The sequence below is a fragment of the Sorex fumeus genome, unplaced genomic scaffold (assembly GCF_029834395.1).
Source record: "Sorex fumeus unplaced genomic scaffold, SorFum_2.1 ptg000169l, whole genome shotgun sequence".
Lineage (NCBI taxonomy): Eukaryota > Metazoa > Chordata > Mammalia > Eulipotyphla > Soricidae > Sorex > Sorex fumeus.
In genome coordinates, this window is record NW_026606226.1 from 955063 (window position 1) to 981991 (window position 26929).

At 54.5% G+C, this 26929-nt stretch overlaps 4 protein-coding genes across 8 annotated transcripts in view; 1 reads left to right on the top strand and 3 right to left on the bottom strand.

Annotated features, from left to right (window-relative positions):
- Positions 1 to 562: 562 nt before the first annotated feature.
- Positions 563 to 12935, top strand: IFT46 (intraflagellar transport 46). Its single transcript, XM_056107653.1, has 12 exons — positions 563 to 792; positions 1517 to 1613; positions 2242 to 2321; positions 4458 to 4603; positions 6505 to 6579; positions 6732 to 6825; positions 8858 to 8986; positions 9730 to 9851; positions 10148 to 10214; positions 11794 to 11854; positions 12122 to 12207; positions 12737 to 12935. Exons 3-12 carry the CDS (start codon positions 2277 to 2279, stop codon positions 12830 to 12832), a joined length of 921 nt encoding a protein of 306 aa, XP_055963628.1. The 5' UTR covers positions 563 to 792; positions 1517 to 1613; positions 2242 to 2276; the 3' UTR covers positions 12833 to 12935.
- A 2424-nt stretch (positions 12936 to 15359) lies between these two features.
- Positions 15360 to 18721, bottom strand: TMEM25 (transmembrane protein 25). 2 transcript variants are annotated; one of them, XM_056107651.1, is made up of 9 exons: positions 18687 to 18721; positions 18108 to 18218; positions 17553 to 17864; positions 16752 to 17042; positions 16478 to 16609; positions 16201 to 16231; positions 15978 to 16078; positions 15819 to 15905; positions 15360 to 15678 (listed from the first exon to the last, which is right to left on the bottom strand). In XM_056107651.1, the coding sequence occupies exons 2-9, from the start codon at positions 18178 to 18180 to the stop codon at positions 15605 to 15607; spliced, it is 1101 nt and encodes a 366-aa protein (XP_055963626.1). In that variant the 5' UTR covers positions 18181 to 18218; positions 18687 to 18721; the 3' UTR covers positions 15360 to 15604. The 2 variants fall into 2 exon arrangements, with proteins under 2 accessions (XP_055963626.1, XP_055963625.1); XM_056107650.1 differs by lacking the exon at positions 18687 to 18721 and having other exon boundaries at positions 18108 to 18435.
- Positions 18722 to 18922: 201 nt separating this feature from the next.
- On the bottom strand, positions 18923 to 21227 carry TTC36 (tetratricopeptide repeat domain 36). Of its 2 annotated transcripts, XM_056107658.1 has the most exons (3): positions 21067 to 21227; positions 20149 to 20337; positions 18923 to 19223 (listed from the first exon to the last, which is right to left on the bottom strand). In XM_056107658.1, the coding sequence occupies exons 1-3, from the start codon at positions 21179 to 21181 to the stop codon at positions 18961 to 18963; spliced, it is 567 nt and encodes a 188-aa protein (XP_055963633.1). In that variant the 5' UTR covers positions 21182 to 21227; the 3' UTR covers positions 18923 to 18960. The 2 variants fall into 2 exon arrangements, with proteins under 2 accessions (XP_055963633.1, XP_055963634.1); XM_056107659.1 differs by lacking the exon at positions 20149 to 20337.
- A 5008-nt stretch (positions 21228 to 26235) lies between these two features.
- Positions 26236 to 26929, bottom strand: part of KMT2A (lysine methyltransferase 2A) — a 78471-nt gene continuing 77777 nt past the window's right edge. For all 3 annotated transcript variants that reach the window (XM_056107626.1, XM_056107625.1, XM_056107627.1), the window contains one exon: positions 26236 to 26628. In XM_056107626.1, coding sequence (XP_055963601.1) covers positions 26353 to 26628 — 276 coding nt within the window. In that variant the 3' untranslated portion in view covers positions 26236 to 26352. The remainder of the gene's footprint in view (positions 26629 to 26929) is intronic.

Below are 26929 nucleotides of genomic sequence, written 5' to 3' on the forward strand. Positions count from 1 at the left end.
AGAGATATTCTCGGGTGGAGAGGGTCGATCCCAGAGGTGCTTAGGGGACTAAACAGTGGTGGGGATGAAAATCATGCACTTCAATTCACTTCCCCCACCCCATCCTCCCGCCCCAGGCTAGGATAAGGAGGCGCTAGGAATAGAAGGAATACAATTATTATTATTATTATTATTATTTTTGTGTGTGGGGGGGGGGGTGTCACACCTGGAGATGCTCGGGTCTACTTCTGGCACGAAGGATTCACTCCTGGCCATATGGGATGCTGGGGATCAATGAAACCCCGGTCGGCAGCGTGCAAGGCAAGCTCCCTACCGCTGTGCCATCGCTCCGGCCCCTGTCGGACTCAGTTCTAATCAGAATCATTGAGGTGAAATCGCGTACCCAAGGGTCCTTTAATCCTTAAGTGTGATTTCCAGATTGGAGGGGAAATCCAAGAACTAGATTCATCAGCCGGGCTTTGCCACCCGCGGCCGCTAGTTGTCGCCCCGGACCCAGGTCCCTAAACCATAGACACCCGGGCGACTCGGTCGCCTAGAGAGGCTGCTTCCGCGCGCTCCCGAGCCTTCCTGGACCCTTGCTGCCAAGAGACGCGAAGCCGAGAGGAGATCTCACGAGAGTAAAAGTCAAAGTCTCGCGATTATTTATTTATTAATTTATTGCCTAGCGACCGAGCACCGACTGGGTTACGCGAAGTAGAAGCCCCGAAGTGGCCTGGTCTCAGATTGGAGTGAGACCCCAGCCTTCGCTGGGGTTCTTTCCATAGAGAGGAGACGGATCCAGAGGGGCTTCAGGTAATTCGAACTCGCCCTAGCGGAAAGAGCATCCCCCCCTCTCCTTCCCTCCCCCCAGCCTTCCCGTCTTGTGACAGTTGTTCCTTTGCCCCTTTGCTTCACGCCATCACCAACTGCGCGCCGGGGTTGCAGCATGAGGGGGATGCTCTCCCCGGATGGAATCTAGAAACTGGAATTCACCTTCTTTTTAGAGACACCCTCTTTTCCCCTAGGAACCCCAGAGACAGACTTTCTGGAGCTTCTGCTGCAGCTTCTTTTGAGAAACCCCGACAGCCTTGGGAAAAGTTCTTTTCCCCAAAGCCGTGTCTTCTAGTTTGGGGGAGCTGCTGCAGCAGAAGTTGGCGGTTGTTTCCCTCCAGGATCCCCTGGTTCCCCAGCCAGCCTGCCAACGGTTCCTAACTCAGGGCTGCAGTACAGTGACTTAGAGAACCGCTTACCCTGCAGGCAGGAAGCATTAAAGGAAGTTTAAACGGGGTTTTCGGAGAGCCCGGCAAGCTACCGAGAGTATTCGATATGCCAAACACAGTAACAACAAAGTCTCCAATGGAGACGTTACTGGGCCCGCTCGAGCAAAATCGACGATCAATGGGAAGGCCTTTACCTTTACCTTTTACCTTTAAACGGGGTTTGAAGGTTTCCGGTGTCTTGGATCTGGAGGAGGAACCAAAGCTGGCACAAATCACAGCCTGCAGTGCTGCTTGTAATCATGGCTCCTGTTTTTTAGACCAAGGTTGTTGAAAACCAGACATATGATGAGCGTCTAGAGATTAATGACTCTGAAGAGGTTGCAAGTATTTATACTCCAACCCCAAGACACAAAGGTAAGAGAAGGAAGGAGAGAAGATTCTCAGAACAAAGAGTGATTTGTGGTAGGCTCCAAGAAGTTCTTTTTTTTTTTTTTTTTTTTGCTTTTAGGGTCACACCTGGCAATGCACAGGGGTTACTCCTGGCTCTGCACTCAGGAATTAACCCTGGCGGTGCTCAGGGGACCATATGGGATGCTGGGAATCGAACCCGGGTTGACCGCGTTTAAGGCAAATGCCCTACTCGCTGTGCTATTGCTCCAGTCCCAAGAAGTTCTTGTTTTAATCAGAACTTAACTTGCTACTGTTTATATTTTCTATTTTTTTTTTGATCGGGGTGGAGGCCACACCTGGCAATGCTCAGGCCTGGCTCTGTGTTCAGAGATCAGTCCTGGTGGGGTTGCCAGGAATCAAACCCGGGTCAGTCTTGTGCAAGGCAAGCACCTGACCCACTGTGCTATCTCTCTGATCTCAGTATTAAATCTTGAATTAACAAGAAGCCATGATTAGAATTTAGTCTCCTTTAGAATGTTCTTATAAAACTTATTCCCTCAAATGATTAGAGCGGACAGTACTATAGAACTGAAAAGAATTTGTTCCTAAAAGTCATTTTGATAATAACCTAAAAAAAAACTTTTCTTTGAAGGAATTCCTCATTCTGCTCATCTTACCAACAAGACTATGGCTGACAACAACAATGATGAGTTAGCAGAGGAAAATAACAAGGTGTGTGTGTGCGTATCAAAATTTGGCTTTTGAGAGTTTGGGGGTCAGTCTGCATTCACGTGGATTAGCAGTAAATGTTTCCTGACTCCTCACCTCCAGTGGGTATCTGGCTTGGGTTCAATCCCCAGCATCCCGTAGGGTCTCCCGAGTCCCTCGAGTGAATCCCGAGCACTGAGCCAGGAGTAAGCTCTGAGCACAGCGCAAAACAAAACAAAACCAGAAAGAAAAACCACCACTTAATCTCAATAGAAGTCATATAATTTAGGGAAAACAAGCCCTCCCAACCTTCTTTCATTATTTATTTTATTGTTTTGATTTGGTTTGATTTGGGGGTCCAAATCTAGCAGTGCTCAGGGCTTACTTCTGGCTCTGTGCTCAGTGATTACTCCTGGCAGTGCTTGGGGGGACCATATGTCGTGCCGGGGATCCAACCCAGGTCAGGTATGTGCAAGACCTTACATCTGTACTGTTGCTTTGGCCTTCAAAACAACTTTTAGGGGGTATGGTGCTGCCAGCAGGTCAGTCTGTACCTGTGAGGCGAGTGCATCAGCAGCCTGATGGTGCCTTCTGACTTCCAGATACCCCATAATTGCTGCTGTGCTTTTGGCCAAACCCCAAAAACTTGGGGCAAAGTTTACCAAGAAAGTAAACGGCCAAAAGTTAGGTATGTGGGAGACACACCCACAAACCACCTCCGGCTCAGCTATATAATTGGAGGCATGGCCTCTCTGGTTCCTGATTGGACTGCTTAACGGCCATGATTCCAGAGACTCAGGAACAAATCTCGAAGCCCAATGGCTTTTGGCAGAAATGTGTTCGGTCCCTGCAGTAGGTTACCGGCGCCAGGCCACCCCAGGTGGGAATAGGTTTCATGCCTTGGCCTGTTCCCCCTGGCGGGCCGGTGGCCGTCATCTTCCAGAGGCCACTGGACAGTCAGGTTTGGGCCCACAGTGATGAGACACGTGGGGCCTCACAGGATGGGGGTGGAGCTGGCACTTTCCTCCCCGTCTCAACGAGACCCCGAGTCACTGCCCATGAACGGCCTATCTGGCTCCTGATTAAGCTGCTTAATGGCCATGATCCCAGAGACTCAGAAACAAATCTCGAAACCCAGCGGCTTTTGGCAGAAATGCGTCCAGACCACGCAGTAGGTTACTGTCGCTGGGCCACCCCAGGGGAGAAAGGGTGCTGTCCCTCCACCTGCTCCCCCTAGGCGGCTCAGTGGCCGCCATCTGCCAGAAGCCTTTGGACAGTCAGGTTTGGGCCCGCAGTGACGAGACATGCAGGGCCTCACAGGATGGTGGTTGAGCCGGCCCTTTCCTCCCTGTCCCAACGAGACCCCAAGTCGCCGCCCACGAACGTCTTTTCTGGCTCCTGATCAAGCCACTTAATGGCCATGATCTCAGAAACAAATCTCGGAACCCAGGGGCTTTTGGCAGAAATGCGTCCGGTCCCTGCAGTAGGTTACCAGCGCTGGGTTCTGATACCAAGAACAGAGTCTCTTTTCTTATGCTGTGTTTGGTAAATACTGTATTTCATTCACAGGCCAGGGAGGGAATCTAGGGCTTGGTTTTGCTATACAGGAGGAGTAGCAGGAACGAGAAAGCGCAGAGTCTCTGGGATATGGGGTCATTCACACCCCACGTTCACTGTGAATTTTCTCCTTTTGATAGTTATGAGCATCTTTCTCTGAGCAGTCTTGTCAACTAAACCTTAGTTTTTTCTCCCTCAGGTGTTAGAGAGATCTGTCCCCTAAAGTTTGTGTTTTCCCACTTCCTCTTCTTCTGTTTCCTCCCCAAAAAACTCTCATGAGAGTTGCTATTTTCTTCGTCAACAGCCTCCCTCGGTTTTAGAGCTGACTGGATAGTTTATTCCAATTTCTCAGGCTTTCTAAGCCATCGGTAAAATTGCTATTTAATCAGAGAAGTACGCAGCCAGGCCTCAAGCAGAGACGTAGAATATGGCTGCAGAAGGTGGGTCCCCCTAGTTTGTAGGTTATAGAAGCTACAAGTTGTCCAGATGCTTCTGATTGGGGGGGCTGGTTGTGGGGGTGCGGGGCGGTGCTGGGGAGAGCGCAGGCGTGGGCTTGGCGCGTTTCTCTCTCCCATACCTTCCTGTGCCCCCGCACTGTTGCAGGAGAAGAAGAAGACCTCCCAGCTGACGCCTCAGCGGGGCTCCAGCGAAAACGATGACGACGACGACGAAGATGATGATGATGGCACATCGGAAACGGACTCTGATGATGACGATGATGATGATGAGCATGGGGCCCCTCTGGAAGGGTGAGGGAAAAAAAAACCCCGGATTTAGGAGGAGGACGGTATTCTGAAAGCGGAAATGAGATGCTCGATCTTTGCATTGCCCCATCTGGAGTTTCAGAGGCCCATTGTAACGCCTTTTCACTTTTTTTGGTTATTTGTGGGCCACACCCAGGAGTGTTTAGGGCTCAGTCCTGGGGGTGCTGGGGATTGAGCCCAGGTTGACCATGTGCACGGCAACGCCCTCCCCAGTCTCTTTGCTCTCCCCCTCGCCCCAGACACACTGCCTTTCCACTGTCCCTCTGCCCATTGCGGGACAGGGCTCCTGCCCTTGGCATGTTACCAGTTGAGTCACATCCTTGGCCTGGGAAGACTTTTGTTGTTTGGTTTTTGGGCCACACCGGGCAGTGCTGAGGGCTCACTCCTGGCTCTGCATTCAGGAATCACTCCTGGCAGTGCTCGGGGGACAGTATGGGATGCTGGGGATCAAACCAAGGCCAGCTGCGTGCAAGTTGAGTTACCAGTTGAGTAACATCCTTGGCCTAGGAAGACTTTTGTTTGTTTTTTGGGCCACCACGGGCAGTGCTCAGGGCTTATTTCTGGCTCTGCATTCAGGAATCACTCCTGGTGTGCTCAGAGGACCATATAGGATTCTGGGGATCAAACCAGGGTCAGCTGCGTGCAAGACAGATACCCTCCATGCTATATTATTGCTTTGGCCTCTAGGAAGACTATTTTTATGCGGAACTTAAGATCCAGACTGGGGAGAGCACTCAGAGGCCTGGAGTGATTGCCTGGCAGGCACAGAGTTCCGGGTTTGATCCCTGGCACCGCACAGCCTCCTGATGATAACGAGGTGGAGCCTGAGTGGTACCCAGCCTCACTCCTCCCTGCAAAGCTAAGATCCTTTTCCAGCTTTTTTTCCCTGGTGTTAAGAGGAAAAAAATTTCTTCTGTGTTATAAAATATAAAAACATGGATTTTTGGCAACTCTTTTTTTCTTGTTATATATATTAAGAAATGATTATGATCAAGCGATAGTACAGCAAACGAGCAGGGTGCTTGCTTTGTACACAGCTGACCCAGGTTCAATCCCTGGTACCCCGTATGGTTCCCAGAGCCAGCCAGGAGTGATTCCTGTGTTGCAGAGCCAGGAGCAAGCCCTGAGCACCATCTGGTGTGAACCCAAAACAAAACAAAACACAAAGAAATAATTACGACCAGTCTGTGCTTGATTGGGCCCCACCTGGCTGCACTGGGGACAGCTGTCTGCTCAGGGCTCAGGGGCCATTCTCACAGGTATTCAGGTGGTCGTGGATACTAGGAATGGAACACAGAGTTCCTGGTGTAAAACTTGTGTTCTAGCTGGCAAGTTTGCTGCCTGGCCCCTCATAAACAACTTCACACTTGCTGAGGGCTGGAGCAATAACACAGTGGGTAGGGTGTTTGCCTTGCATGTGGCCAACCGGGGTTCAATTCTGTATGGTCCCCTGAGCACCGCCAGGGGTAATTCCTGAGTGCAGAGCTAGGATTAACCCCTGTGTGTCGCCGGGTGTGACCCAAAAAGCAAAAAAATAATTGAAAAATAAAAAGTTTCAAATTTGCCCTGGTGACCACCAGGGGGAAGGCAGGGCTTGATTTCGGAGCCCCCAGTCTTGGGCTGGAGCAGTAGCACAGCGGGTAGGGCGTTTGCCTTGCACGCGGCCGACCCGGGTTCAATTCCCAGCATCCCATATGGTCCCCTGAGCACCGCCAGGGGTAATTCCTGAGCGCAGAGCCAGGAGTAACCCCTAACGCCTGTGCATCGCCGGGTGTGACCCCCGCCCAAAAAAAAGCAGAGCCCCCAGTCTTGCGGTCAGAGTAACCCATAGGCTCAGCCCCACCAGCTCTTCTCTGCCCACTGGACCGTTGTCTTGCTCTCTCCAGGGCCTATAACCCTGCGGATTATGAGCACTTGCCAGTTTCTGCCGAGATCAAGGAGCTCTTCCAGTATATCAGCCGGTGAGTAGAGGATGCCCACCGCCACCGTCGGCCCCCACCCCACTGCCCCTTTTCCTTCATTTACCCGAAACTGCTCTTTGCCTCTGATCTCTGCTTGAGTAGTAGAGCGAGTTTCTCTGGCCATCTCTCCTCCCCCTGGTGCTGCCGCCTAGGTACACGCCTCAGTTGATCGGCCTGGACCACAAACTGAAACCCTTCATTCCTGACTTTATCCCGGCCGTTGGGGACATTGACGCCTTCTTAAAGGTACAGTGAGATCCGCCTAAAGCCAAGTGCTGAACTGTCTCTTCTGGCTTCTCTCTTCCTCTCAGAACCCCCTAATTGGCTCGATCAGCCCTGCCGCCTTGAAAGTTACTCATTTCGAGTCAGAGAGAGAGGGTCAGACATAGGAGGACTGCACTCATTTGTGGAATAGAAAATAACATAATATGAGACTGACACCCAAGAACAGTAGACACAGGGCCAGGAATATTGCTCCATAGTTGGAAGCCTGCCTCATGAGCTGGGGGAGAAGGGAGCTGGAATAGAGAAGGGATCACTAAGTGGTTGGAAGGATCATTCGGGATGGGAGATGTGTGCTGAAAGTAGATAAAGGACCAAACATGATAACCTCACAGTATCTGTGTTGCAAACCATCATGCCCAAAAGTAGAGAGAGAGCATGGGGGAAATTGTCTGCCATAGAGGCAGAAGAGGGTTGGAAAGGGGGAGTATACTGAGGACATTGTTGGTGAGAATGTGCACTGGTGAAGGGATGGGTGTTTGATCATTGTATGATTAAAACTCAAACATGAAAACTTTGTGACTGTATCTCACAGTGATTCAATAAAAAAAAAATTTTACTCATTTCATTGGAGCCTTTGCCTCTCATCCAGACTGTGCTCATTGAAGAATACTCGGTTTTCAGTTATTATTAAGATACTAACATTTTGTCATTTATTTGCCCTGTTGTTATCCATGACCTTTGCTTTATACCTAAGGTCCTATAGGTCAGTATTTCTCATCTGGGGGCTATATGGCCCCCGCGGCCCCTGGGATCTCCCGAGGAGGCCAGAGGTAAAATCCACGTAAACGGTGTGGGTACCCCATGAGACTAGGGGCCTGCCAAGAGCAGAGGAGCCACAGGAAGGGAACTAGGTCAGACAAGGTCAAAGGTTGAGAAATTTGCTATCGATTACATATTTTACCCCCTCTATGTTGTTATCATTATCATGGAGCGACAGCACAGCGGGTAGGGTATTTGCTTTGCATGCGGCCGACCCGGATTTGATTCCTCCATCCCTCTCAGAGAGCCCGGCTACTGAGAGTATCCCGCCCGATCAGCAGAGCCTGGCAAGCTCCCTGTGGCATATTTGATATGCCAAAAACAGTAACAACAAGTCTCACAATGGAGATGTTACTGGTGCCCGCTCGAGCAAATCGATGAACAGCGGGAGGACAGTACTACGGTGCTACATTATTATTATTATTATTATTATTATTATTGCTTTTTGGGGCTGGAGTGATAGCACAGCGGTAGGGCGTTTGCCTTGCAAGCGGTCAACATGGCCAACCTGAGTTCAATTCCTCCGCCCCTCTCGGAGAGCCCAGTGAGCTACTGAGAGTATCTCGCCCGCACGGTAAAACCTGGCAAGCTACCCATGACGTATTCAATATGCCAAACACAGTAACAAGAAGTCTCACGATGGAGACATTACTGGGCCCGTTCGAGCAAATTGATGAATAACGGGAGAATCGTGACCATGATTATTGCTTTTTGGGTCACACCTTGTGATGCTCAAGGGTAACTCCTAGCTCTGCACTCAAGAATTACTCCTGGAGGTGCGTGGGGAACCATATGGGATGCCGGGGATTGAACCTGGGTAAAGCACATGCCCTACCCGCTGTATTATCACTGCAGCCCCATTCCCTCCATAGTATTTTAGTTCAGCCCCTCCCACTAGTGTGCTCTTTATCTCTGTTAACAACAGTGCATCAGATTTCTGTTTTTTTGGGGGGGGGTAGAGGAGGGGTGTTTGGGTCACACCCAGCAATGCCCACGGGTTACTCCTGATAGTGTACGCAGGAATCACTCCTGGTGATTGGGAGGTGTTTGGGGGACCATATGGGATGCCGGGGATCGAATCTGCATCAGCAGCGTGCAAGGCAGGTGCCCTCCTCACTCCATTATTGCTCCAGCGCTTGGTGCACCAGATGTCGTCCCTGCAGCTTACTGGAAACCACGGCCGTTTCACGCCCTCCCACTTCCCCCTCTGCTTGCTTCCGTTTCTCTGATCCAGGTGCCACGTCCTGATGGGAAGCCCGACAACCTTGGCCTGTTGGTATTAGATGAGCCGTCTACCAAGCAGTCGGACCCCACAGTGCTTTCTCTCTGGTTGACAGAGAATTCCAAACAGCACAATATCACGGTAAGACCTAGCCTAGCCAGGCTTCTGTGAGGAGGCCCAGTGCAGAGCCTTGTTGGCATGTGTGCATTCCATTTACTGTCCCTCCGAGGGACAGCCCTGGTTTCACACCAGCCTCCGCCCTTTCAGTTTGCTTTTGGTCCATATTCGGCAGTGCTCGGGGCTTACTCTTGATTCTGTTCTCAGGGGTCACTCCTGGAGGTGCTCAGGGAACCCTAGGGGCTACTGGGGATTGAACCTAGTGGTGTTTGAGGCAACCCTGCCCACTGTATTAATCTCTCTGGCCAACATTTTATTTTATTTTCATTTTTATTTTTGCTTTTTGGGTCACACCTGGCAGTGCACAGGGGTTACTCCTGGCTCATGCACTAAGGAATTACCCCTGGCAGTGCCCAGGGGACCATATGGGATGCTGGGAATCGAACCCGGATCGGCCGTGTTCAAGGCAAACGTCCTACCCGCTGTGCTATCACTCCAGCCCCTCTGGCCAACATTTTAAATTTTTGTCCATCTTGGTAGGAATGAGGTGGTATTTCAGGTCAGTCCTGCCTCTTCACATCACTTCAGAAATTTAGACCAGGCTGTCGTATTATCTCTTTTTGGTTGCTGTCAGGTTTCCATTTCACCAGCTACAGCCTCCCCACCCCTGACCCCGTGCATGAAATAGCAGTGTCCAATGAGCGCCTCTGAAATGCGGGCGGGTTTATTTCAGTGTCATCGGTCAGGCTCTGCCCTTGTTTTTCTAGCAACATATGAAAGTGAAGAGTCTGGAAGAGGCAGAAAAGAATCCCAAGGCCATCGACACATGGATTGAGAGCATCTCTGAGCTGCACCGTTCTAAGCCCCCCGCGACCGTGCATTATACGAGGTGAGAGGCCACATTTCCGCACATTTCCCAGAAGGCGACCCACAGGCAGCAGGGCAAGGACCAGAGTTGATGAGTTGGAGACTCTGGGTTCTGGGAGCTGCGGCTGAGGTTGCTTTATCTGGTCGCATCACTCAGCCTGGCCCAGGAAGCCCCAGCGCAGGATTAGGTTTGCCCAGCCTGGGTTCTCCTGGAACCCATGTGTACCAGCCTGCAAAGCTGCCATCCTCCTAGAATGCCCTGCCCCAGATTTTGCTGATGTCACAGCTTTCTTTTGCCGTATGTCTCTGTTCTTTTAGGCCCATGCCCGATATTGACACACTGATGCAAGAATGGTCCCCTGAGTTTGAAGAGCTTTTGGGCAAGGTGAGTAGAAAGGTGGCAGAGGCTGAGAAAGTGTGGCACCCGCTTGGAGACTTTTTCTTTTTTAAATCTCCTTTTCCTATATTGGGCTGGAGCGATAGCTCAGCGGGTAGGACGTTTGCCTTGCACGCAGCCAATATGGCCGACCCGAGTTTGATTCCTCTGCCCCTCTTGGAGAGCCCGGCAAGCTACCGAGAGTATCTCACCCGCACGGCAGAGCCTGGCAAGCTACCCGTGATGTATTCGATATGCCAAACACAGTAACAACAAAGTCTCCAATGGAGACGTTACTGGGCCCGCTCAAGCAAATCGATGAACAACGGGAGGACAGTGGACAGTGACAGTGACAGCTTCCTATATTAATGCTCTCATTACCCTCCTAATGGAAGTATAACATGTAGTCAGGAATTTCCACAGACCGTTAAGTATTCATTTTTTTATGAATACTTAAAAACACATTTGTGGGGCTGGAGGAATAGCACAGCAGGTAGGGCGTTTGCCTTGCACACGACTGACCCGGGTTCAATTCCCAGCATCCCATATGGTCTCCCGAGCATTGCCAGGAGTAATTCCTGAGTGCAGAACCAGGAGTAACCCCTGAGCATCGCTGGGTGTGACCCAAAAAGCAAAAAAAAAAAAAAAAAAAAACACACACAAAAACAAACTCACATTTGTTTAATCAGCATATAAAAAAGAACAAAACCCAGGCATTTGCCTGCACACAGCAGCCCCAGGATCAATCCTCAGCCCCCCGATATGGTCTCCCGAGCCCCGCCAGGAGTGACCCTGAGCACCGCCGAGTGCCAGCATCCAACATGGCATTGATTTCAGGTCACCACACAGTGGTTTCATATTTCTCTATTGTAAAATGGTCGCCGCCTGTGTCTCGCGAGCATCTGTACCCACATACCGCCTGCTTTGGTGGCTGAGGAATGGGACTAACTCCCTTTTACTGAACAGAGTGGGAAAGCTCTTGCACTTCTTTGCTAGGACTGTTACGAGTGGCATAGCACAGGCTGTCGGCTTTGACATCACAAATGCATTTTCTGGGGCTGAGGCATTAGAAGAGTGGGGAGGGCACTGGCCTTGTACTTGGCTGACTCAGGTTTGATCCCCGGCATCCCATATAGTCCTCTGAGCCCTCCAGGAGTGGTTCCTGCGTGCAGAGCCAGGAGTAAGCCCTGAGCATCACACCAGGTGTGCTTCCCACCCTCAAAATGCATTTTCCTCCAGGCCTGGTGTCAGAAGCCTGCCATCATGTTATAGGCAGAGTTGATTGACGTCTCCCGGCTCTTTCTCATTGGTCTGTTTCCCGTCTTCCCGTGCTCATCCTGCATGCGTGTGTCCGAGTGTCCTGACTTCCTCTTAGACGTCGTGCTGGATTAGTGCTACCCACCAGCCTCTTTCGTGGTGTCTTTCGAGACAGTGTCCACGACTGCCCTCTGAAGTGCAGGAGGTCTGGGTGGCCGCCTGCGTGTTTCCGAGGCATCAGGCTTTGTGCTTGCAGCTCTTTATCTTCCGGGAGTGGGGCTGGACCCCCTGAAGCTTCAACCCCTTCACACGTGTCCCCCCACGCCGTTAGGTGAGCCTGCCCACGGCGGAGATCGATTGCAGCCTGGCACAGTACACCGACATGATCTGTGGTAAGCATCCGCCCGCCCGCTCCCATCCCCCCTCACTGTACCAGGGCAAGGTCAAGGGCCCGTGTGCCAGGGAAGGCAGCTCTGAGTTCCATCGTGGTTTGAGCCAGACATACTGTTTGGCTCAGGGTTGGGGCGTGCAGAGGCTGGGTGTGGGCCTCCCACCCAGCACAGGAGTTAATCTCTAGGAGGGCACTCGCTCCTGAGACGAAAGCGCCCTTCTCGCCCAGAGTGGCCTTGGGTTCTGCGCATAAGCGTTTCTCCTTTCAGCAATCCTGGACATCCCCGTCTACAAGAGTCGGATTCAGTCCCTGCACCTGCTCTTCTCCCTCTATTCGGAATTTAAGAACTCCCAGGTGAGACTAGTGCTGGTGTGTGGTGCCGTGGGTTACACCCTCCTGCCACTCGGATCAGCCCCCAAGGCTCTCCAGGGGTCCTTGTTCCCGTGGGAGAACAAGTAGACTAGTGAAAGGGGCTGGAAGGAGGCAAAAGAGGAGTTCAGTCTGGGGCAAGGTGGGGAGGGGTTCAGTCTGGAAGGAGATCGGGATGGGGTTCAGTTGAGGAATTTGGGGTGACTGGCAGCTGATTTTCAAAGTGAACACAAAGGAATTGTTTGGAAGTAGAATTGGGGGGGTGGGATCGGGACCTAAGGTCAGAGCGACAGTATAGGGGGAGGGCACTTGCCTTCTACCTTCCCGACCTGGGGTCAGCCCCTGGCACCACACGCAGTCCCCTGAGCTCTGCCAGGAGGGATCCCTGAGCACTGCCAGGTGGCCACAACGCAACAATAAAACTGAAGCCGAATGTGCCGTAAAGAGGGACGTTCCGATGTGGGCCCAGCACCTCCCCGACGCTGAGTCCCGCTCCCTCTCTGTTTCCTCGCAGCATTTTAAAGCTCTTGCCGAGGGCAAGAAACCCTTCACGCCACTGTCCAATTCCACCTCGCACACCGGAGACGCAGAGACTCTGACCTTCAGCTGAGATCGCCCGGCCGGAGCTGGCCTATTTGCTGGCTGAGGAGAGCTGGCTGCCAGCTGCCTGCCACCCACGCCCCCTAGACACCACCAGTCATGCGCTGGCCCAGCTGCCCGCTCTGCTTTCCCTCCCGTGGCAGCGAACGCCTCTCCCCATGTGGGGACTGAGTTAGGAGAATTGGAATCTCGGGGCTCCCTGGGTGCTCAAGCGAGGAGGGCGGCCTGAAACTGTTCCCCATGAAGTAGCCATGGAAGCCTTTGCTTGCTTTCTTGAGGTTAGTTGGCAGAGTTTTTACAAATAAAATGTTCTATCTTTCAAGTTACTTTGCTGTTGGAGAAGGATGAGACTGAGTCCGGGGCAGAGCTCAGGAGCTTGGCCTAGTAAGAGGCATTAAGCAGGGGCCTGAGCGCTGGTCCAGCGGGGAGGGCGTTTGCCCTGCATGCCGCCAACCTGGGTTTGATCCCCGGCATCCCATAGGGTCCCCTGAGCCCCGCCAGGAGTTTCCTGAGTGCAGAGCCAGAAATAATCTTTGAGCATTTGGTGTGGCCCCCAACCAAACAATTACGCGGGCAGCAGTTTAAGTAAACCAGTTTGATAAAATAAAATCAAATCTCAAATCTTCAAGGTTGGCCACTAAGGGGAGTCCTTTTTCTACTAGTCTGCTGTTCGCTTCACAGCCGGGCCTGGCTAAGTCCACACCCGTCCGAGGGACCAATCACTTAAGCACCAGCCAACAAGTACTCCACCTTTGGGGGTAAAGATGAAATATCAGGTGGCTGAAGTATAGTGGGAAGAAAAGTGCTGAGCTGGAGGGAGGACAGGTTATGGTGAATGCCTCCCCTGCAGCAGCTTTGCTCCAGGATTCACCACATGGTCCCTCAGGCACGGCTGGGTGTAGCCCCAGAGACCCTCACTGCTGATGGGGCCCAGGTCCTAACCTGCCACCGGACATCCCAGCAGCTCCACATCCTCAGGTCCTGTTGGCTGGGAATGTCTGGGAAGGACCCTTGAGCCTCCTAAACACATCCTGGATGAGCTCTTAAAAAAAACTGGTGCTTTGTTCTTGAAAAGAGAAAACTCAGATTGGAGGTGTGAGTTATGCTTGGAAGTTCCATGCTCTGGGGCCAGAGAGATGCAACAGAGGGGTAAGGCATCAGCACCACCCCAGCATTCCTGAGCCCTGCCAGGAGTGATCCCTGAGCACAGAACAGGTCTGGGGGTGAAGAGGTAGTCCAGAGGTTAAGGTGCTTGCCTTGCAATGTGGCCAGTCCTGGTTCAAATCTGAACATCACGTATGGTCCCCTGAGCAACCACTGAATATGGCCCCAAATTCCCAGATGAGAGACCTCAGCCCCAGGACGTAGCTCAATGCCAGGAGTGCCAGCCTTGCACATACAGGACCCCAAGTTTGAACTTCAGAACCACAGTGCACTACCAGGAGTGATCTCTGCACAGAGCTGGGAGTCATCCCTGAGCACCGTTCCCCCCTCATTTTTATATAAATAATTTGGGGATGTCACTTAGTGATAGGGCTCTTGCCTTCCATAAGGCCCTGGGTTCAGTCCTTAGTACTGCAAAAACTAAAAAGCCAGGCCAGGGAGAGAGCTCAGTGGTCTGGAATTGGAGGGTATGTTTGGAGGGGCCTGGGTTTGGTCCTGACACCCGACGATACCCCTCTCCCCCTCCCATCACAGCCAGGTACGGCCCCCAGACCAAGAAATCAATAATGACAGGCAGTCATGGAACTGTCTAGTTTATTGAGCTTCCCATGTGCTCAGCACTGTCCTAGGCTATCACGAGGAAAACTACAGGACAAGATGCCAACGAGGGAAAGGACAAGACTGTAATACATTCATCTGCGGTCACTGCCATGGTGCTGCTCGGGGCATTCTGGGGCTGCATGGGGGCAGGTGAGCTCACCGTGTCTCCGAAAGCTGGCACTGCCCAGTCATGTGCCCTTATGTGCATCCCCTGCAGGATGGGGCAGCTCAGGGGGAGAGCAGCTTCCTGCCAGTGAGACAGTGGGCGGCCAGGGGGGACATACGGGGGCATGAACCTGAGGGCTTGGGCGCTTACATCAGGCACTCGGTGTCACAGGAAGGCCACACTTGGGAGAGTTCCAGAGGGCCCAGGGACCCTCGCTCACCCCCTCCCTGGGGATCTGTTTAAAGTGCCAACGTAGGAAGAAAGGGACACCAGGCTCCATACTGACCGCCAACGGCACCTGGCTTCTCCTCTGCCCTGCTCCCTCCAGACTTGTGCAAACACAGGCACTGGCCCATGGGGGTGCTAGGCCAGCTGGGAGGTCTGGTGCCCAAGAAGGAAGGGCCAAGGGGTGACAGCCAAGGGGAGGCAGGCACCGAGGGGGCGTGGCATGGAGGTATGCAGCAAAGGGACCAGTTTGTGCTTGGCCATGCCAACTGTGGGGCGGAACGTTCCTGTGCTAAGGGCAGTTTGGTTCATTCAGCTAGCGGGTTTTCCTGAGGGAATAAAGCTGTGAGCGTGGGGCAGAGCCCTGGGGTGTGCGGGGCCCTCCTTGTGCCCTTCCTAGAGCTGAGAGCACGGTGCCAAGCCAACCGCCTGCCAGGCGCGAGAGGCTCGGCTGGGCCCCAACCTGAGCTGGCAAGAGTGGGTACCCGTGCCTTGGTGGGTCCCCGAGGAAGGTCACGTGCTGACACAATGCCCAGCCTAGAGGGCCGGCAGAAGTGGCAGTGGCACGGCCTCTTTACCTCGGCAACAGGAAGACGGCTGGGAGGGGACCCGGGGGGCCAAGGGGGCTCAGAGCCAGATCTCATCGCTGCTCACGCTGGACACGCGGTAGATGTAGCCCAGCATGGGGAGGCGGATGAAACCTGTGGGGTTCATGGGGGGGTCTCAGGAAGCCTAACGGAAGCTGGGAGGCCCCTCTTCCCCTCTGGGCACAAACCCAGGGCTGGGGGTGGGCAGTGGATGGATGGGTGGGCAGAGGGGCACAGTAGCCTTGGACTTGTACCTCGACTGGTGAGGAGGCCGCCGGGCTCGGGTTCCTGAAGTTCAGGCCGGTTTTGGGGGCCTGCGGCCACGCGTTCGGTCTCTTTCCCTGCTGGATGACAAGGTGAGTAGTGTCCAGGAGGAGGGGCTGGGAGAAGCCTGGGGGGGTCCCTGCACCTACCTCTGCAGTCGGGCGTGAGGTCGTTGAGCTGTAGGTTGGACGGGAGGGACATGTTTTCCCGAGGCAGGCGCACGTTGTTGAGCTTCAGGTTGTTGGAGTCACTGCAGAGGCAGAGGGCCCCACGAGGAGACGGGGGTGCTTGGCAACCCAGCAGCACCCCCTGGTCTCCACACATCCCCAGGCTGTGTCTCCACTCGGCCTGGGCACCCAGCCCCAGAGTTACCTGGAGATCAGAGACGGGCGCCGAGAGGGGCCTGGGGAGAGAGAAACCAGCTGCATCCTCAGGGTGCCCGTGGTGCCCCGGCCCTGCCCTTGCCCAGCCTGAACCTCCAGGGGGCGCTCCAGTGCCCCGCCCTGGCTCAATACCATGCCCTTGTCTCTGGGCTGAGCTTTGAGTGGCCAGGACCTGGGTGGGACTAGGAAGACCTACTGACACATCTCTGCCCCCTGCCTCACTGCTCCCCGGCTCCCCACCCCTGACCCACTGGCTTTGCCCCTACCTTTGGTCTTCTTCTCTTTCCTGCACACCAGGCAGGCCACCAGCGTGCTGAAGCCCACCAGGGTGCCCAGGGCAAGCCCTCCAGCCAGGACGATGCCCAAGAGTGGTACTTCTACTCGGGTGGCCAGCAGCCCTGTGGGAAGGGAGGGAGGTTCTCGGGTTAGGCTCCCCTTGGGCAGTGGGCCAACCCGGAGATTCACCAGGTGCTGAGGACACGTGGCTATCAGACGCAGCCAAAGCCAACAAGGCCTCATGTCTGGGCCCCGCCTGCTTACCTGGGGCTGGAAGGGAGGCGCTGGTGACGCCCACATCGTTGGTGGCCACAACCGAGAGGTTGTGTGCCAGGCTGCGCAGCTGTAGCTGCACGGAGTGGTTGGTGAGCCAGGGGTAGCTCTGCGCATCCAGCACCAGGAAGTCGGAGGCGTTGACAGTCACCGGCCCATCCTGGTCCATCCAGGTAACATTGGCAGGTGGGTTGGCACGCACCAGGGCAAAGAGGACCACCAGAAGGCCGGGGCCCTGGGCTTCCTGGTACTTGGCCCCGACCTGGGCAATCTCTGGCTTAACTGGGGCAAAGGAGAGGCCGATGTAACCTCTCCGTAGCCCCTTTCCACCCCCCAAGGCCTGCCCACTCAGATGGGAGCCAGAGGCCACTCTTGCCTGTGTGTGCAGGAATGGGCATGGCACAGATGGCAGTTCCCAGTGACCAACAGTATAACCAACAGTATAAACGCCGGGGTCAAGGGCCAGAGAGGGAGGACAGGGGTTAGGTGCTTGCCCTGCATGACGCCACAGGGGTCCATCCTAAGGTCCCTTGGCACCACCAGGAGTGATCTCTGAGTACAGAGCCGGACTCAGCCCCTGAGCACTGCCGGGAGGGCCCTCGGGTCTGGCTTCGCTCCCAGGGGCTCACTTTACCTCTATGCCCCAGGGACTAGCAATAGCCATGACCTTGAGAAATGGTGGTGGGGATGCAGGTACGGAGTGTGGATGTATGTACAAAGTGTGTAAGTGTGTGGTTGTACCCCTGGGGCCCCTTCCCAGTGGCGGCAGGGGGCCCACTGCTGGGCACTCACATTGCACATGCAGGACAACTGAGGCGTTGGCAGCCCGCCCACTGCCAGGGTCGTACAGGGAGCAGTTGAGCTCACGCTGGGCCCTCTGGGCCGTGACGGTGAAGGTGCTGGTGCCCCCGGAGAAGGCCTCCCCGCCCACACTCAGCAGTCTGGAGGTACTGGCCTCCTGCAGCTGTCCGTCCAGGTACCAGGCCAGCTGGGGGGTGCCGGGGCCCCCTGACACGCGGCAGGTGAAGGCGTGGCGTTCATTCTCCCGAAGTGACCGTTCTGCCCAGGTCTGCCCATCAATTTGCGGGGCCAACTCCCCCCAACCTGGAACACAACAGGGCCTTCTGGGAGGGTCAGTGATGCTCTGTGACCAGATGAGCTGGGGTGTGGACAAGGCAGGGGGCAACAGACAGACCCCCTGACTCTCTCCCCAGGCCTTGAGGGAGGTGGGTGAGGGGAGTCTGGCTCTGGTGCCTGTGGGTGCATTTGGGGACCCATTCCAAAGGTGCAGGCAAGTGGCCAGGGGAACCTCAGAAGTACTTGACCACAGGATGAACAGGGGTGTACCTGAGCTCAGAAAGGCCAGCAGGAACAGCACGGTGTGGGGCTGGAGGGCAGCTGGGGCTGGAGGCAGCGCCATGGTTGGGCCCTAGGCTCCGTGAAACAAGCGTTGTCCGCCTGGTAAGAGCAGGCAGGCCCAGTGTCTCCCGGGAATTTACTCTCCCCAAACACAATCAGCCCGGGCAGGGACACGGATGTAGGCTGACCACAGCGGGCAGGTCGAAGGACAACGAACAAATCCAGCGGCCCAAATGGATGCATCAGGCCGTTCCTGCACCCAGGGGCGCGGAACTCAGGGCTGAGCCCAGGGGGACAAACTACACACCCGCAGATGCAACAGAAATAGCCCGCTGCGGCGCACGCGTACAGGCGCGCACACGCACCCGGGGACACGCGCCCTCCCCCCCGACGGGACCGCCCTTCTCCCAGCCCGTCTCTCTCCGGCCCTCATCGCCCTCCTATCCTTTCCCCACGCTCCCTTTCCCATCCTTCTTATTGCTCCCGTGGATCGGGACGGAAGAGGAGGCGACCCCTGGAGCGGGGTCCGCGGACATCACCACTGCGCCTCCCAACGGGCCGGCTCACCTGGCTCCCTCCCCGACGCAGCGGAGCAACTGCTCAGGTCTGCGGAGCGCCGTAGTCGGGGCGGGGCTAGCCCGGCCGGTCCAATCGGGACCCGCGCCGCACCAGAGCCCCGCCCCTCCGGTCCCGGAAGGACCAATCGGAACCCGCGTTGCACCCGCGCCCCGCCCCTCCGGCCGCCCGAGACCCGGGCCCCGCGCCGCGGGGGCCGCCGAGCGCCGCGCAGAGAGATGCGGGAGTCGATGCGAGCGGCGGCTTTATTGCTCGGGGCGGGGCGTCAGCGCCCGTTGCGGGGGCTGCGCAGCTGCCCCATCATATCGGCCAGCATGCGGTTGCAGAGCGCGGCGTACGGGTTCAGCAGCACCAGCTGGCGCCGCGCGAACGGGCTGCCCAGCTGCGCCGCGCGCTCGAAGTCCCGGCGGGCGTCATCGTCCCGGCCCTGCAGCCGCGCCAACAGTCCGCGCTGCACGAAGCCCTGGCGGGCCGCCCGGCCCCGGCCGCCGCTCAGCGCCAGGGCGCGCTCCAGGTCCTCGAGGGCGCCTGCGGGGACGGGAGCGGGGTCAGCGCCGAGTCGGGCTCCGATCCTCCTCCCCGTTCACAACCCGCCCGCCCCGGTGGTTTATGCCCGTTGCACGGGCAAAGGCTGAAGAGTGGCAGAGTCAGCACTCCACCCCGGTGCTTTGTTACCTACTTTGACTCTATTATTGCCCCTCTGCCAACATTCAAAGCTTGGCGCTCCCTGGGAGCAATTTTTTTTTTTTTTTTTGCTTTTTGGGTCACACCCGGCGATGCACTGGAGTTACACCTGGTTCATGCACTCAGGAATTACTCTTGGCGGTGCTCGGGGGACCGTATGGGATGCTGGGAATCAAACCTAGGTCGGCTGCGTGCAAGGCAAACGTCCTACCCGCTGTGCTATTGCTCCAGCCCCTCTGGGAGCATTTTTGACTTGGCAGCGAATGCTTGAATCTGGCGTGTAACACGCAGTTTATTTGATACCTTCGTTATCATCTACCGTGTTCTAGATCGCTGAATGCCATAGATGTCTTTTTTTTTCTTTTTGGGTCACACGTGGAGATGCACAGGGGTTACTCCTGGCTCTGCGCTCAGGAATTACCCCTGGCGGTGCTCAGGGAACCATATGGGATGCTGGGACTCGAACCCGGGTTGACCGTGTGCAAGGCAAACACCCTACCCGCTGTGCTATAGCTCCAGCCCAAGATCGCTGAATCCCAGATTTAAAACTGGCATAATGGGGTTGGTGGGAATCAGGGGGTAGAGGTGCTTGCTTCACATGCGGCCCATGGGGTACAAAGACATGAAAGTTCATTGTACAGCTTCCCTCCCCCCTTCCACTGGCATGCTTTGAAACAGTACCTCCACCCCCCCCCATCTCCACTTTTCTCCTTATCACCAGGATCTTCATTATTTTGTTTTCTTAGAGGGTCCTTTGCCTCCCTCTCACCTGCCACGTCTCCCTGGAGGCGGCGGGCCTGGGCACGGTTGTTGTAAGCTGAAGCCCGCTCCGGCAGCAGGCCAATGGCCTGGCTAAACCTCTCCAGGGCTGTCTGGAAGTCTCCCGCCTCTGCGGCTGTCACGCCCTGCAGCTCCAGGCCCTTGGACTGCTCCAGCTCTGCTTGAGGGAATGCTCCGTCTGTGCCAGGAGGGAGAGGGCAAGTGTGCCATGGGAGCAGGAAACAAAGTCCTTGGGAGCTCTGGAACCCGCGTCAGAGCCACCCTGGCTGGCCTGGGTGAAGGTCACAGGAGGTGGAGGGGGTTCTAGGGCCCCGGCGCTGGAGTCAGGAGTGTGAGACCTTGGAAAGTCTTTAAGTTGCAAAGGATGGGAAAGGGATGTAGGCTGGCTCCCCATTGCCCAGAGCATGGAGCCTGGAGCTAGTTCGCTCAAGGCCACACAGCCCCTAAGGAGTGTTGCCTGGATCTGAGCCAGGGCTTTCTGGGTCCCAGACCTGGCTCCATTGGCCTCCTGCGTGGTCACCATGATACATCCACATCACGAACATCATCACTTCCCTGTATCCCTCATATGTGCGAGGTATGTACCCTACCCACCAAGCTACATCCCTGGTTTAGGGTGTGATGAATCCTTGTTGCAGAGATGTGAGATTTCTCCTCCCCACTCCCTCCCCAACCATTAAATGGGTCAGGGCAGAACTCCGTGGGGTCAGTTCAGACCCAAGAAGGAAACCTGAGACAAACGCTTAATTCCTTCCCGTGGCCTGGGGCTCTTCCTGGCTGATTTAGTGGACCAGCAACTGTCCACCATCACCTGGGCCAGTCGAGGAGGGGGAACCTGCAAGTCCACTTCACTTCCCTATCATCCCAGGGTGGTCAGGAGAACGGTTCTCCAAAGCCAAATACTCACCTTCATCCACTTCTCCGTCGGCAATTTCCCCTAGCTCCAATCCATCAAGGTCTCCAAAAGGGCTATTAGGGTTGAAGATGGCCTGTAACACTGCCTGGTCATTCGGAGTCCCCATGGTGCCCAACTCCAGAACCCCAAAGGCTGGCCAGGAAAGAAGGGAGATGGGGTGGGGACTGAGCTGTCAGCTGACGGAGGGGAGGGACTGAGGGCCATCCCCCTTCACGGAAGGCTGTTCTCATCCCCAGCCAAAGTCAACTCAACCCTTTGGCCCGGGGGTAATGAACCTGGCTGGGCAGTTTATTCACAAATATTTCCCAACTGCCTCCCTACCACCACCTAGTCTTAGGAGAAACAGTGAATGAATCCAATTTCGGCCTTAAGGTAGAGAAGTGGGGTGGGGGTGTCCCAGGCACCCCTAAAAGGCTTCCCACTGGTTTGAAGCGCAGACTGGAAGAGAACTATTAAATGTATTTGCTTGACTGCCCATGGATATGAAGGTGGGGAGGAGAGGCAGAAGTCCAGAACCTTCCCTTGTCCTCCTGAGAAGGGGCTAGTTTGAGGGTGGCACTATAAGGCCAACCAGGACCACAGCTGCTCCCGTCCCTGCCACTCCTACCCAGCCAAAGCCAAAGGAAGCTCAGCCACGTGCAGCAATAAACTGGACATGTTTATTAATTAAACTATCACTTAAATAAAAAAAAGTGCATAGAAAATAAACATGTTTAAAAACTCCTTTGTTTTTACAACTATGTACACTTTGTACTTTTACATTCAGTCTTTCGTAGAGAGCTTTCAGCATTATTATTTTTGAATATTAAAGTATTTTCCTTCATCCCTGTCACAGGGAGTTAACACTGATGGACTTTAGACACATTTTTTTTCCTTTTTTTTTTCTCTTTTTCTCTAACCAGAAGCTTGGAAGAACACAAGGAAAAAAAAACAAAAACGAAAAGATCTGTTATACATGATAAAGTTGTCAAGAAATGTCTTATTTCTAGAAAAGAAGCTTGTCATCTGTTGAGCTTTTGAAACAATTATTCAACTACCTGTATTTACTAAAGAGACTGTAAAAGTTCAATAAAAGAAACACCACAAGTCTATTTTCTTGGTTGAAAGACAGAACTAGAGTACCTCGGAACAAGATACCAGGAAAGCACAGAACACAATTTTCCCCTAAATGCAGGTGGTAACCCCAACATTCATAACCAAAAATAGAGAAACGAGGAGTACAGGTACTGACTGGCAACATTCACGGGCAGAAAAAAATCCAGGTGACCCCATTTCTGCATTTCTCTCTGGTCCTGGGAATGTGCCGTCCTGCCATTCCCTTTCCGGTTCGGGTCCCCCGGGCCGGGACCAGAGGCACGCCAGACTGACATTTTCCTGCCACTACTAGCAACTGTAACACAATCCTTATCTATAGTGTTAAGAGAATTAAAAGCCATGGACTGAACTAGGCTTTGTTACATGGTGCATACTATATTAGTTCCTATATATATCATATTTATATTTATTTGAAAACCAAAACAAAAAAGTTGCAAGTTTTCAGAGTGTGAGACTTAACTAGTATTCATGATTCGGCACAAAACCATCTGCTCGATAACCTTGTATTGCTTTAAAATGAAGAAAATGAAACGTAAAATTACACCCAGCCCTTTGCAATGACCCGCTTTTCCTTAAAAACGAACAAACAAAAAATCCAAACTTGATTTCTATTAGAAAAGAATCCCAAATCAAACTTCAAAGTTAACATCTGACAAGGTTTTGACCTTAGTATTTTCAGATATTTGATTGAACGTCAGTCCTTTAGAAAGATACATTCATTAAAAGATTTTTGTGTTTTGTTGTATTTTTTTTTTGAATCAAGGGAGCTGCATGGTGCTCACTGCGCTGGCCGGGGGGCGGGGGGTTCGGGGGTGATGGGGACAAGCGGGAGGGCGGCCGGACGGAACCCCAACAGAGGAGTCTGGTTGAAAACATAGCTGCCGGGGCTCCCTCTTCGTTGTGATTGGTCTGAGAACCAGAGGGCCTGGGCTGGAGGTGGTGGACGGTAACAGAGGGGCCAAGGGACCAAGTTCCGGCCAAAGGGTCAGCGCCATGCAGCCATTCTGGTTACGCAGTTGTCACTGGCCACCAGGGAATGCAGCCGCAACAGGTCTAGCAGCAAAGCTCTAAGGGAGCTGGCCCTCACTGAGAAGTGACCAGATCTGCAGCTGTGACTCCTGAAGGATTTGGGGGTGCCCCCTGGGGGGTTCTGGGGAGTGACCCGCCAGAGTTCCTCAGTCTGCACTTTTGTGCGGAGAGTCCCTTGGTCTCTGTCCACGCCGTCCGATCGGAGGTGTGTGGGAGACAGCGATGCCACTTTGGCTTTTGCCTTAGCCGAGGCCCCGAGTTGCTGGCAGGTGTGCTGAGTTTTGGCAATGGACTCAAGGCTGAGCTAGACGAGGACGAGCTGTCGCTTCTGTGGCTGCCGGTTGGGGAGCTCGAAGGCAAGGCAAACCACCAGCGGCTGGCTGAGAAGCCCGGGCGGCTCCTGCCCAGCCCGAGGGTCTGGGTTTTGGGGAGAATGAGGAGGGGGCTCACAGTACAGCACGGCCTAGCAGGCAGCCACTAGGTCTATTGAGCTGAGTTTCCCCCCCACCCCCGACTGGCCTTTGGGTCTTTCTCGAGGTGATTTCGGGACCCGTCAGTGCATTAATCATCTCAGTAACAAATGCAGCTTAAGGTTCTTTCTTAAAAAACAAAACAAAACAAGAAAGAAATAAAAAGGATTTACAAAAAAACCTCACACAGTGCAATAATCAAGGGAACCAGACGCGAGTGGGGCCCTGGGGCCACCGCGTCTTGTTCGTGGGCGAGGAGGAAGGGAGGTGAGGTCTGGGTAGAGTGCTTGCCCCAGTCCCCTGCTGGCACTTCTCCACGAGGACAAGGAAGTCTCTGCCGTCCTGGCCACAGTGCTGGGCTCCCTGCACGACAGGAAACAGTGACAGTGTGCCAGCAAAGCCGCCCGAGTTCTTAAGGTCACGTCAGAACAGGGAGTGCAGGGTGGAAGGCACGGCAGAGCCGGGAGGGTGGGGGGCGCGCGGGCTGGGCTGGGCCGAGTCGTATTGCTTCACTGACCTCCGAGGAAGGGGCTGCCCCTGAGCCAGGGCCCGCCCTTGCCTGGATGACCCTGCTCCGAGCGAACCAATGAACCGCCGAGCTCGGGGTGGGGGTGGGGGGCAGGGGGTGCTGCCAGGGGCAGAGAGAAACCTGCTTGATCGTTTGAGTGGTCAGACTGTGCTTCAGTTTCAACGGGCTGCCCCCCAGCCGGGGCTGGGGGTGGGGTCCGTGGGCTCTTTGCAGCTACGAGGACGTGGTGGACTGAGGGACCGCGAATGAGGTGACCAATGAGGCAGATGGTGATGGACAATGTCACGTTGCCATTGAACTTGGCTGCGAACTCAGGAGGAGGAAGGGGAGAAGAGGGAGATGGAGGAGAGAAGAGGAGAAACTGCGTGGCAAGATCCTAGCGAGCCTTGGAGGAGCTTCACCGGGGAAGGAGGGAGGCCTTCCCTCCCCACCGACCGCCAGGGAGCAAACCCAGGAGACATAGCGGATGTCAACGGGGCACACACAAGCGACACACTGAACAACAACAAGTTACACCTTCCAGGGGGAAGCTGGGCAGGAGAAACCAGACTGTGTGTACAGCTGAATATTTTCTCTAACTTCATCCTAGGAAAATAAAAAATTATTAAAAACCGATCTTCTTTTAAATTAGGATAATACCGCGGTTTAAAAAATAGCCTTGTCATAAGTGCTTCTCCCTATGAAGTGCTTCTCATAGAAAAATATACAAAATATATTTACATTTATAAAACCTTAAATAGTAAACTGTAAACAGAACAGAGTAAAATCCAATGACTTAATTTAACAGGTTCAGGACACTGTCTCGCGGGAAGAAAGAGAAGGAACATTTGATGCTGTTGTGACCGCATCCTACGGAGCGATCGGCAGTAGTGTCATCCAAGGACTTTGCCCGTGGGCCATGCACGGCGGCAGGGTTCCTCCACACGGGGCGGTGAGTGCCCAAGTTTCGGGCCTTGAAATCTGATTAGTGTTCTGCCTTCCACTGGGCACCGACCACTTACAAAGTACGTCTTCCTATGTCTTACTGGGGGTGAGCTGGGGATCAAGTTACCCTGTCCAGGACTCGGGGCCAGGGGACATTCCATCCTAGTGGGGATACTCTGGTTGTTGCATGATTCCAATCCTATTTAAACAATCTTTTCCCTCTTCTATCAAAAAAAAAAAAAAGGAAAAAAAAAAAAACAAAAAGAAAAAAGAAAAAACAAAGGAAAAAAGAAAAGAAAAAGAAAAAAGAAAATCATGCTACATCGATTTCTTTGAAACGCTCCGTGGAGCTGCGTGGAAATGTCTCCAAATTCTGTCTGGTTCTGGTCAGTGGCTCCTGGCCACTTCCCCGCTGGACTGCGCACAGGTGGAGGGCGCAGCCAGGAGGTGCAGGCGCCACGGCCCGATCGCGAGTCCCTCTCCCCTACCAACCAGAAAGAATGGGAAAGCAGGGTGATGGAGGACAGGGGAGACGAGAAAGTGGGGTGAAGAGAAGGAATGAGAGGGAAGCCGCTCCTATGGCCAAGGAAGGGAATTGGCTGAGAGAAGGCTCCTGGGGCTGACGCCCCCACTTGAAGCCCACAGGCTCGATGTTTGGTAAGGAATTGGCACAACCCCAAGACAGCCTTTGACACCAAAGGGGCGAAGAACCCCGTCTCCCACCAGAAGTGAACTCGCGGGGGGAGAATACCAGGGGAGCCCCCGGACCTCTTCTGTTCTTTCCACAGATGGCTGCAGGCTGGGTCCCGCCGGCCCTCTGCTGAGGGCTTCGCCGGATCCCTCGTGTATAGTGCTCGGGGCAGGGCCCAGGGGAGGACAGCAACGACCTGCCCCGGAAGAGCTTCTGGGGCCCATTTCTCCCCTGCCCTCACCAGCCCTCTGGAGGCTCTGGGCAAAGGCTGCTCAGGACCCCTCTTCCCACCTAACAGCCTACAATCGGCGGGGCGCCGGGAGGAAGCTGCCCCGGGTCGCCTCTGGACCTCATCTCCCTCTCCAGGACGATGACCGCGTGTCTGATGTCAGTATGGAACGGGAGGGAGCACAGGCCAGGAGGCCCCTCCTCCACCGTGCCCGCTCGGTGTCCCGGAGCTCCCGGCTCCCGGCAGAGGCCTTCGGTGTCACTGTGCGTGGCTCCGGGCCCGAGGACTCCACTCGGGGGGAGCAGCAGCTTCAGTTCAGGAACTTCCGGCATTTCTTGGCGCCGCAGTTGCAGGGCAGCTTGTTGCTGGCATCCTCGATGGGGAACTTGTAGTCGTAGGTGAGCTCCTCCCCGCGGTAGATCTTGCGCATGGCGAAGATGACGATGTGCTTCTGCCCGTCGATGTTGATGACCCGGGAGTAGCAGTTGGGCTCACAGGAGTGGTTGATGAAGCGCGCAGCATTTCCATGCATGGTGGCATCCACGACCTCTGAGTCATCGATCCGAAACATGTAGCAGCCAATGCCCTACGTGCCAAGGGAAGGGGAAGGTGCGCGCTGACTATGGCGTCCATCTGACACCACCCAGCCGCTCTGGGACAATGTTCACTCTCAACCTGCTCCCTCGCTAAACTCTACACGACAGCTCTACAGGTCCAGTGCTCTCCAGAGGAGAGAGGGGCCGGAGCGATAGCACAGCGGGCAGGGTGTTTGCTTTGCTCAAGGCCGACTGGGGTTTCGATCACTGGTGTCCCATATGGTCCCCCGAATACTGCCAGGAGTATGCCAGGAGTAATTTCTGACTGCAGAGCCAGGGGTTACCCCTGAG

Coding starts and splice junctions, on each gene's coding strand:
- IFT46 (XM_056107653.1), top strand. CDS start 2,277: ATGGCTGACAACAACAATGATGAGTTAGCAGAGGAAAATAACAAG. Junction 8,987..9,729: donor CCAAACAGCACAATATCACG/GTAAGACCTAGC, acceptor TTGTTTTTCTAG/CAACATATGAAAGTGAAGAG. Junction 9,852..10,147: donor GCGACCGTGCATTATACGAG/GTGAGAGGCCAC, acceptor CTGTTCTTTTAG/GCCCATGCCCGATATTGACA.
- TMEM25 (XM_056107651.1), bottom strand. CDS start 18,180: ATGGCGCTGCCTCCAGCCCCAGCTGCCCTCCAGCCCCACACCGTGCTG. Junction 17,865..18,107: donor GCTGGCCTTTCTGAGCTCAG/GTACACCCCTGT, acceptor GTTGTGTTCCAG/GTTGGGGGGAGTTGGCCCCG. Junction 16,232..16,477: donor GAAAGAGAAGAAGACCAAAG/GTAGGGGCAAAG, acceptor CTCTCTCCCCAG/GCCCCTCTCGGCGCCCGTCT.
- TTC36 (XM_056107658.1), bottom strand. CDS start 21,181: ATGGGGACTCCGAATGACCAGGCAGTGTTACAGGCCATCTTCAACCCT. Junction 20,338..21,066: donor CGACGGAGAAGTGGATGAAG/GTGAGTATTTGG, acceptor CTCCTGGCACAG/ACGGAGCATTCCCTCAAGCA. Junction 19,224..20,148: donor CCTCCAGGGAGACGTGGCAG/GTGAGAGGGAGG, acceptor CCGTCCCCGCAG/GCGCCCTCGAGGACCTGGAG.